Consider the following 10,597-nt stretch of genomic DNA (forward strand, 5'->3'; position numbering starts at 1 on the left):
TGGGGAAGTCAACTGAGACCACTGGGTGTCATATGTATCTCTGAATACTTGGTGGAAGTTTTGCTAAAGGCCACAAGAAGAGGCTTACAGTTGAACTTCTTCCATCATTCTGTGGAACCAAGTATGAAGACAGGGTCCAGTTCTGCTGGATGCCCAATGTCTCTGATCTTTGCTGATTTAAGTGGTTTTTAAAGGCAATCAGCTTCCCATCTCATTTCTCAAAGAAAAGTAGGAAAGGATGTAAGAGTTACTATAATCCAAATAGCTAGAGCCTCTGCTTGGCTCTTGATTTTCCTTTTTTCCCTTTTTTCTAATTTTAAGTGCATTAAAAGATATATTTGCTCTAGAACTTGAACTGTGTAAGAATGTTACAAGTTTGTGAGGAGTAGCAGCAGGACTAGATTTCTTGTAAATGAGCTGCAAGTTTGAAGTCAGACTTTCTGAAGAAGTAAATGTGAGCTGATATGACTGTTTTGAAATGGAACTGTAGCAGTGTATATCAGCATACCTTCACTGTCAGTGGAGTTGTATTTTTTTAATATGTATGAAGATATGACCTGTAATCATGGTAGTTACACAACGAAGGTGCGTAATCCTAATGCAAACATTCCATTCTGCCCACTTGCATCCAGAACTACTCCATATGTGTGTATAGGTCAATACATATGTAGGGAAATGATAGTATAGGAAACCTGAGCAAGTAGTTTGATATGTTAAAATATCTGTATTGCTGTAAAAACAAGTTTTTCCTTGTGAGAAGATTATTCTGGAGGGTTTCAAAATGTGGCCTTTTCTATTTCTAATTTATATTGCTTATTAATATAAAATTATAGTAAAATACTACAGAATTACAGTGTCATTGCATTATATAACCAACATATCTGTATGTTGGTATACAATGAAAAAGAATTTACAGTAAGATTCTTAGTTAGTTACTGTCAGGATGATAGAGGTTCTTTGTAATTTTATTTGTAAAGACAACCTCTTTAATTTGCTGACATGCCCTCAAGAATGACTTCTCAAGAAATACAAACTTTGAATGACCTTAGGTCACCTGTGTGTTTCAGACAAAGGATTCTTGTATTCTCAGGTATTTTAATCCTTCCAGTTGCGTTCAGGGCCACTCCCAGGCACATAGCTCCAGCCAAATACTTCTAGTCTTTTGAACCTTGCTTGTTTGGGGCAAAGAGGACATAATCCCACATGTCATCCTGTCCTCTCGAGTTTTGCATTGCAATTGATTTCGTCTGGGTTATGCTGTCAATTTTGGTCAGTCATTTCCTCACAGGGAAGTTGTTCTTCAAGTGGACTGCTAAATTTTTCCACAACCCTAACCATCATCTCAGATGACATCCTTTGCAGGTGTAAGTCTATGCAGCAGCCGTGGAAATGCTTAAAGATATCCAGCTCCCTCTGAACAGTGAACAGCTGACAGCACCTGTGATATGTCTTGAGCAGTTAGCAAGATAGAGTGAAGTTCAGATTCTTCCCATAAATAACCAAGAGCTGGCAAGCAAGGTAGATGGGAAAAATCCCTAACACAAATCAAAATACAGTGAAATCTGAGGTAGCTGTTCTGGCCTGTGATATCTGTTGCTGTACCTCTGTCCAAGCTGTGCATGTCAGTAGGGGGACAGAACTCTATAAATGGCAAATTTGGTGCATTTTCCCATAGTGGATAGCCAAGATACATCTCTGTAGTAACTTACAGCAGATGCTTTAGTGACGCTTTCTGCTGGAGATAAGGGACATTCTGCACAGTAGCGTTCCTTGTGGGCCTTAGGTATCAGGCTGTACCTTCCTTACAGTTGGGATTCTATGATCCCTATGAAGGTAATTTTTGCCCTGAATTCTCAAGTGTCAATAGCTTTTCTCATTCTCAGATTGATGGAAAATTGGGGGTACACCTGTATGTGCTGCTCATTCTTAGCTTTTTATGGTATTGGTGGATGTGGTGCACCATACTGGAGTGGCTCACTTGTTTCTTCGTAAGCTTTTGAGTTAGTAGGGGTGATGAACACAAATATTTGCAGTGCAAGCTATTCGTCTTCTGTTGACTGTCACATTTTTATCTCCAGGTATCATGGCAATCCTCTTCTCTGGCATTGTGATGTCTCACTACACACACCATAACTTGTCCCCAGTGACACAGATTTTAATGCAGCAGACACTGAGAACTGTTGCTTTCATGTGTGGTAGGTTCTACCTGCTATTCATATCCAAGATTAATGGTTATATTAATATATATTAATATCTAATATTAATAGTTTAAACATATATTTGCCTGAAATGGTGATTCTGATGGCAGCAGCAGAGGTGTGAATTTTCTTTAGGCCATGCTTATGTCAGTAGTACATGTCTTCAAGAGAGGAATTCCTAGTAGTGGAGGCTGGAAGGCAGTCAAAAGTCACCTTTCCTGCCATACTGGATAAAACATCCAGTAAATCTCTCCCATCCTGCAGGCTCCTGCTAGGATTTGCCACAAGACTGATAACCAAATGAGATCTCTGACTCCTGTATTCCTCTGGTCAATTTTTAGTTTTAGGAGATGGATTTTTAGCGGTATTTTTAAAAGCAGTTTTGGATATAAGAAGATACTTGCAAAAACGATAGCTTCACAAATGGAGAAGTTAGTTTTGGAAGTAGGGATACAAGCATCTTAGAATCCCATAGTCTTTCTGTTTCTTTTTACAAGCAAACTTTCAAAGAAGTGGCATGCTTCTGTATTACTAATATAGCCCTGGGTTTTAGGGGATGGCATGAATGCGTTCTGTATTGTTTGCAGGAATATGCATTTGGAACATGGTCAGGGAGCGGCCTTGCTGCAAACTAAACCACTCATTACCTGAGCACCAGTAGCTCATCAGGTTTGGTCTTAATCTATTACAAATGCTAAAAAAGCACGTATTCATTCAAAAGACTGTAAAACACGTCTGCAGCAGGTTGTGAACATGTAAGTGGCCAGTACCCAAAGCACGACCAATGTCTTATGCTGCAGTAACTCAGGTATTGCTACTGTCTGTCCAAAACTGTCCTTTTTTTAACTGCCTTTATGATAAGGAACCTACCTTGCTAGGGCAGCAGTGAACTGACGAAACATCTTGACTCTGCAGTTCTCTGATGGTGTAATGGATTGGTGCTGTGGAAATAAAATGTCTGGATTACTGTAGTCACTGTGCAGTGGTGGTACTATTTCAGATTTGCAAACATCGCTTCTAGGGTTGTTAGATCATACAGTACAGTATTTTATTACAAATCAAGTAATGAACTGCTGCCATTTATAAGAATGTAAGGCATTTAATATTTCGTAGTAGTGTTCAATTTGCAATATATGAGATTGTGCCTTGACATTTCAGTTTTGTATAGAATCTGATTCAAAGCTACAGAAGTCATTAGGAGTTGCTCATGTAGCTTGTGTTCTGCAGTTTGTCCTATATTCCTCAAGTAAAAAATTCCTCGGTCTTTAGAACAAGGTTTTGCTAGCTTTGTTTCATACTCATTAGTAATTTACAGCTAAAAAAAGCCTGCACACGTAGACTAAGGTGCTGTCCACTGACAGCAGGAGTGGAAGAATCTGGCCTTTTGCTTAATGGCCTTTGTGCATTCAAAACTCAGGAAATAGTATTTTATGTACCCTATGTAGTGACTTATAATAAAAGTAAAAAATATTTTATATCATTACTTATTTAACATGTGATTTCTCTTTTTCAGAAACGTGTGTTTTTGCATTTCTTGGCCTGTCAATTTTTAGTTTTCCTCACAAGTTTGAAATGTCCTTTGTCATCTGGTGCATAGTAGGTATTTACTTTCATACTTCTTTAGATACCTTGGTATTCGGGAGGGTGGAAACACCTTACAGTTAAAACATTTTAGAATAGTTGTTATGTTTTGTTGGTTTTATGAAAATACTTCTATGTTTTTATATATTGCACAAAGTTAACTATCACTAATAGCTAGCGTGAAATTATTCATCTAGTTCTCAGCACTGTGGTGTACAAATGCATCAGTCGTCTTTAACGAATTTTGGTTTGCTGTTTTTTTGGAGCCCTGTTCTGTAAGATTATTAAAAAGAAGGAAAACAACCTGACTTGTTTTGACCCTATTAGATTTATTAAAATAAAAGAAATCTCAAAAGGTGTTGAGAGGTTATTATACAGGCCACTTTATTCTAGAAGTTATTTTACAGAAAACAATCCTGAGTTTTTACGTATCTTTAGCGCGAAGGGGCAGTTTGTAGAAACTACAATGCAAACGAGTATCAAACTCTGCTCCATTTCATCTCTCCAGGACTACAGACTGCTCTTGAATCTTTATTTCTTGTATATCATTGCAGTTTGTTTAGATAAACCAATTAATTCCATCACTCCTTCAATTTAGTATCACAATCCAATTTAGTATCACTTCTTCACTCTGTGCTCGCCTTCTTCAGAGGAAGACCTTACTCAAACCTTCTTCAATGTGTACTCATTCTTTGACTCCATTCTTAAATCTTTTTCTTTCATTCTGTATTTCAGCGTAGTTTTATGTAGTGGCACTTTGACTTCTGTTTCACATGGCGGTTACCTACATCTATTGCTATTATAATTGTCTAACATAGACATGAAGGGTATGTTCCGTTTTGCAGAGTCAAAAGAGGGAAATGTGAATCCATTTCCAGTCATGTACAGCAATGTATACTGGCACATTTTAGTCCATGGTTCAAGGGGAGAATTGTTACCTACAATTTACAGATAGTAGTAGCAGCATGGGGAACTGCTCTCACTGCATTACACCCAGCTTCCTTATCTAATATATATCTAAGGTGTGACGCTTCCTTATATTGCATTGCCCTCACAGGTATAATGCAAATTGTGTAATTTTGGGGTGATTCATAAAGGAAAACAGCACAGCCCTTCAAGGATCCTGCTGACTAATTTGAGGATATTTACCTTACCGAGGTCTGTTTGTAGTGGAGCTTAAAAGCAATGCCATTGTGAAAACCTTTGTTATTTGAGTTGAAGTTTTCACTGTATTTGTTAATTGTCTGCCATTAAATCAATAGTACCTCCACACACACACCCCCCTCAAAATGTTACTTCAGTGCATGGTATATTTTCTAAGCGTACCCCGGGAAGTGTTGAGGAACTGGATTACATGCTGTTTGTTTGGCTTCTGGCCTTTTTCTCTGAGGAACTGGTCCATGGGGAGACAATAGAAATATCTTACTGCCTTTTAGCTGCTGTGCCAAGGGAATGATTAAAGGGGCTGAACTGAGGAGAACTTTTACCCAAAGTAATTCTTGGTCTCCCTGGAACGCCTCTTGGGTTTCATTTATTTATTAAAAGTAAAGTGGTGTCTGGTCTCTGTCAGTGACAAGTCTGGTTGAGTTTCAGTTAATCAGACAAAATGTTTAAAAAGTTGAATTCCACAATGACCTATGCTGAGGGATTTCTCTATGTCAGTTTAGCAGCACGCCTGCTTGCAAGACTTGTGAGTGAAAAGAGCATATTCACCTTACCCTGTGCAAACCAGGTGCAGCCGGGGCCTGCTTGAATGTAACACATCAAACAGTCTTTTGCTTTTATTTCTGTTTTTCAGGTACTTGTTCTGTTTGGTAGAGCAGTGAATATTTTCCCACTTTCCTACCTACTCAACTTTTTCCGTGATCATAAAATCACCCCCAAAATGATGTTTATCATGTGGTTTAGTGGTAAGTTAAAGCTCAAAGTGCAGAGAAATGGAAAAAATGTTTTACCTTTTACATTGTGTGGGCTACTCCAGGAAGAACTGGGTTTCCATCTGTGGAACAAAACTCAACATTTTCACTGTTCTGAAACCCAAGTGCAGTGTATGTGTTCTCTTTCCTGCTTATGCTAGAGGACTATGCAGTGGTGATCCCCACTAAAGCTTTTCTGCAGAGAATCTACTTTTCTTCCTAGGTCTAGCAACTTCACAGTTTGAACAGTATCCAGAGAGCTCAGATTGATTTTAGGGTGGCAACAAATGATAAACAAACAGACACAATACAGGATTGTAAAAAATCTTTTAAAGATGGAGAATTCCTGTTGAGTTATCAGGGTGCTGTAGACCAGTGTGCTTGTTGATTCAGTCTTCATTGATTTACTGTTCTCTTTGATCAGGCTTACGTGGTGCAATTCCCTATGCCCTCAGCCTCCATTTGGGCTTGGAACCGATAGAGAAGCGGCAGCTCATTGGGACAACAACAATCATCATAGTACTGTTCACAATTTTGCTGCTGGGAGGAGGAACCATGCCGCTCATCAGACTGATTGACATTGAGGACTCCAAAGCACGCAAGAGGAACAAGAAGGACATTAATCTTAGCAAGACAGAGAAGATGGTTGGTTTGGGTTTTTTATTCAGTGGGTCACTGATTTGTGGGTTTTATTTTTGCTTTTTACATTTCCCAAGACTTGTGCATTATATTTTCTAAAAAAGATAAATGAAAGCGGTGGAAAAAGCCAAGCAATGTAATTTTAAAATATCCCAAAGGCAGAGCTTGGTTAGTGTTAGCACAGAGTAACTATTTGGACAAAGGGAGGAGAAACAGTTTCTTAACTTACTTTTTATCTTAATTATAATTATGATCTAATTTTAAATTGATCCATACAGATTAAAGTAACCCCTGAAAAAGCATAAAGCAGATGAGAGAGGATTGAGTCATATACAGAGGGAAAGTAGCTAGTACAGTGAGTCATGAATTAATCATAAAAGGCAGATGGGAATTATTTTGAAAGAGTCAAAGCAAAGGCCATGAGAAGGTGGTAACAACAGCACCCCTCTGCCTGGGTTTTATTTTAACGCAATTTCTGGCTAAGCAGGAGTATTAAAGAAAACTTAACAGCCAGTCTGAAACCTCATGTGCAAAAAGCTGGAGTACATAAGTCATCCCAGAGCATTTGTCTGTTTTTCCACAAACCATCAAACAATATACGGAGGGTATTGTTCTGTAGGATCTAAAGAACAACTCCTCCTGCCATGAGGTTTCAAAAAGCTTGCAGTCTTCAAAATTATCTTACTCTGTCCATGTAGGGAGGTGTGTATAGGAGCACAGGGATAGGGTGTGTTCCGATACAGGGCTTGTTTTCAGCGAGACAATGACATTAGTGTTGCTTGCTCAATAAAATCTTTGTCCAGCTCACAAGAGAAAGCCTGCACACTAGAAATATGCTCTCAGCAATAGTAGCAACACAAAATATGGAACATTTGAGGTCTTTTACCTTTCAGCATGAAAAGGGAAGCTAAGTGGCTCTGGGTATCAACAGCTAGACTGATCCGTACAGCTATAAGCCCTGGTAGGCTGGGCTGATAATTTCCATATTATTCCAGCATAGGAGTTGGTTATGAGAAGGGAGAACACAGAGAAGGGGGCTGAAATAAGCTGGAGGGATGACTGCCACATTTCTTATGTTGTTCCAATATTTGTGGTCTTTCTAGGGAAATACCATAGAATCCGAACACTTATCAGAGCTCACAGAGGAGGAGTATGAAGCCCAGTATATAAAACGCCAGGACCTCAAAGGGTTTATGTGGTTTGATGCCAAGTATTTAAATCCTTTCTTCACCAGAAGACTCACACAAGAAGTAAGTCTTTCTTGTTTTCTTGAAGAAACTGTGGTAGACCTGGTTGTCATTTCACTCCACACCATTCGAGGCTCATAGTGTACCCATGCAACTTCTACGTGAGGAACAGTGAGTTATCTAATGTATCATTTGTGCATATGTAGAGCAGCTGTAATGAAAAGCTGCACTGTAAAATTGCAGGTTGGACTAAATGAGCATCTCTCAGAGCTACCACAATTAAACTTTTAAAGGTGTATGGATTTATTGAACTTGCCTTTAATCCTGTAAAGTACCACAAAGAGTATCAGGAGTCACTAGTTACTACTGTTGCTAAAAAAACCTGCTGCAGCTTATGTGGTTTTTAATGAGCTGTTACACAAAGTTCCTGCCTTTTACTATAGGTGGTCCTGAGGATTCTGGAGCTGCAATTTTTCTGCAGAGTGCAGATTTTATCTTGGATATATGCACCAGCATTGTAGCCTTCAAGACTTCGAAGCTGTAAATGCAAAATGACACCTGACTGAACATGTAACTTAACACTGAGTAGCTCCGGGAGGTGTAAATACTATGCCATTTTCACTCCCACGCATCAGAAACCTGAGACTCGTTAGCCATGTAATTCACTGGTTTTCCAATTTGCCACAGAATTAAGCATTTTTGCTGTAGAGTAATAACTTTGTGTAAAGTGTGCACATTCCATCTTCCTAGCCTGCTCAAACATACTATTTTTCCTCTTGTTGTGTACCTTTCTTTTCAAAAGAATGCTTTCTGCAGTTTCCCCACAAAAGCTAAAGGCATTCTTTGCAAAACAAAAGGAAATCAAGAAACCAGAGTAAGCATCTGATTCGTAGTTGGTAGCCAAAAGCACAGGCTGCCTTCCAGACTGCAACCAAAGGCTAGAAAAATAAGTATGTGAATCGCCAAAGCAGGTCACAAGCTTCCCACTGTCTCTGGGAATGTGTAGAGAGAAGTGAGATTCAAAGCCAGGCCATCCAGACAGCATTAGGATTGTTAAAACCCACAGAGCAGGACTGTCTATAAAAAAATAGGTAAAAATACCTGTCATCAAAAACATCATCCGTGGAAAAAAATTACTGACTGAACACTTGATAAATATTTTCTGGTAGGAAACAGAGTTGCTTTGCATGCTTAAAGACCAGGAGTGGATTATTTCTTTTGGAATATGTTAAACTGGTCTTTCTCTTTTGCTCTAACAAACAAGTAGTGTTGTAGCTATGTAACGAACTGTTCTGGTTTCTGTTTGCCTTAGGACTTGCATCACGGGCGCATACAGATGAAAACCCTCACAAACAAATGGTATGAAGAGGTACGGCAAGGACCCTCGGGCTCTGAAGATGATGAGCAAGAGCTGCTATAGTAGACCAGGGCAGGAGTGCAGTGAGTTTATCATTTGAGCATTAGAAAGAGGATTTAAAGTATCAAGGGTCTGACTGCACAAAAGCTGGAAAGCTAAGAAGGAACTTTCTGATTTCAGACATGTCTTACGCTACCTGTTTAGGTATAAAACCGCAGACGGGCTGTGCTTGATGTTACTGGTCAGTGATGGAAGCCCATTAAGTGTCAGACACTGGACTGAATGAAGAGCCTTTCATTCAGATGGCACAGCATAGCAAATTTCATGCAGCAGAAACATCTGCCGTGAAACGATGACACTGTTTAATAGGGGAGGTCTTCTTCCTGTTACAAAATCTGCTATACATGTATGCTGAAGTACAGAGCCATTGTATGACTCTGCAAAACAGAATGAATTGCACTTTATATACACGTATATATATATATATATTCATTCACAGCATGGAGAGTCTTGACAGTTTATACTGTGAATTTGTTTCAGCACTAGTAAGGGAAGCAGACTGGAATAAATCTGTAATTTATGGGATTTGCACATTATGAATCCAGGGAAGATGCATACCTTGACAAAAAGCAGCTGTTGCACATACAAGGAAACACCTCTGAAAACTGGTGGGTTTGTCATTTAAGAAATTAATTATTTCTATTATTTTTTTTTTATACTGAGGTATCTAATCCACAGAAGTGATTATAGCATGGTTTGGGAGAGTGGGCGATTGTATGACACACTACAGGACTGCATTTTGAAATTGTAGTTTTAATGTATTTTTTTCTTCGGCTAAAGCCAGTTGCAGTTGGGTTTCTGTAATTGGCTGTTGCTCCTTGCTGACACTTTGGCTTCAAATCTTAGAAAACAGCAGCTTTTGTTTTGCTGAGTTCATGAAGTGTCCCAAACACTCCAGAATTCCCTAGTGGAATTCTTAAGTTCTAGTGGAAGCAAAAGCAGTGTGTACGTTGAGCCTGCAAAAATGGAATCCAGGTACAGAAAGGTTAATACTGCACATGGCTGAAGCCGCCTTGGTGGGGAAGTGCCAGACAGCTTTCATTAAGCTGTCCCATTTTTTAATAAGAACTTTCTCTTCTGTTTGCACTGTTTCAAAATCAGCAGCAGCATTTCACTTTCTCTACATGGCCTAGTCCATTTGCTCCAAGCGGCATACAACAAACACCGTGTGTGTAGGTGCGCATTTGCCATGGTTACACATGCAGCAGTTTGCTCGCACTGCCAACCCAAATTCCTTATTAGTCATTTGCATATTCACTGTTGAAATGTGAATTGTAGTTCTGCACATAAATTTGACATGCAAGTGCACGTTTGTTTCTGAAAGTGAGACATATTTTTGGTCTGGTTTTGCTACTAAGGTTTTTAATCAGCCGCTTACCTGCTGGGAGGAATAAAAGTTCAAGAATGTATTTAGAATCCTAAACCTGTGTTGTCTGAGCAGTTTTTCCAAATAACACAACTTACGTCCGGCCTCCCTTCTCCCCTTTCCCTGCTCCATCACTTCAAAGAACTTCTCTGCTAATCCCAGAGCTGAAACACACACTGGTGGGACTCTGGGTGGGACATGAATTCAGCTTCTGGTGTTGACCAGAAAGCACCTTGCTCTACAATCCTTAGGAGCAGATCTGTGTAAAAAAGTCAGAGTTCATCTTCACCTTT

The 10,597-nt window shown here is 39.3% G+C and overlaps 1 protein-coding gene across 1 annotated transcript in view; it reads left to right on the forward strand.

Moving 5' to 3' along the window:
* Positions 1–10,285, forward strand: part of SLC9A8 (solute carrier family 9 member A8) — a 30,862-nt gene extending 20,577 nt beyond the window's left edge. Inside the window, exons 11-16 of the mRNA XM_055722364.1 lie at positions 2,079–2,195; positions 3,712–3,794; positions 5,578–5,689; positions 6,120–6,340; positions 7,438–7,584; positions 8,834–10,285. Coding sequence (XP_055578339.1) covers positions 2,079–2,195; positions 3,712–3,794; positions 5,578–5,689; positions 6,120–6,340; positions 7,438–7,584; positions 8,834–8,941 — 788 coding nt within the window. The 3' untranslated portion in view covers positions 8,942–10,285. The remainder of the gene's footprint in view (positions 1–2,078; positions 2,196–3,711; positions 3,795–5,577; positions 5,690–6,119; positions 6,341–7,437; positions 7,585–8,833) is intronic.
* Positions 10,286–10,597: the final 312 nt, after the last annotated feature.

Source organism: Falco cherrug, chromosome 10 (genome assembly GCF_023634085.1).
Source record: "Falco cherrug isolate bFalChe1 chromosome 10, bFalChe1.pri, whole genome shotgun sequence".
Lineage (NCBI taxonomy): Eukaryota > Metazoa > Chordata > Aves > Falconiformes > Falconidae > Falco > Falco cherrug.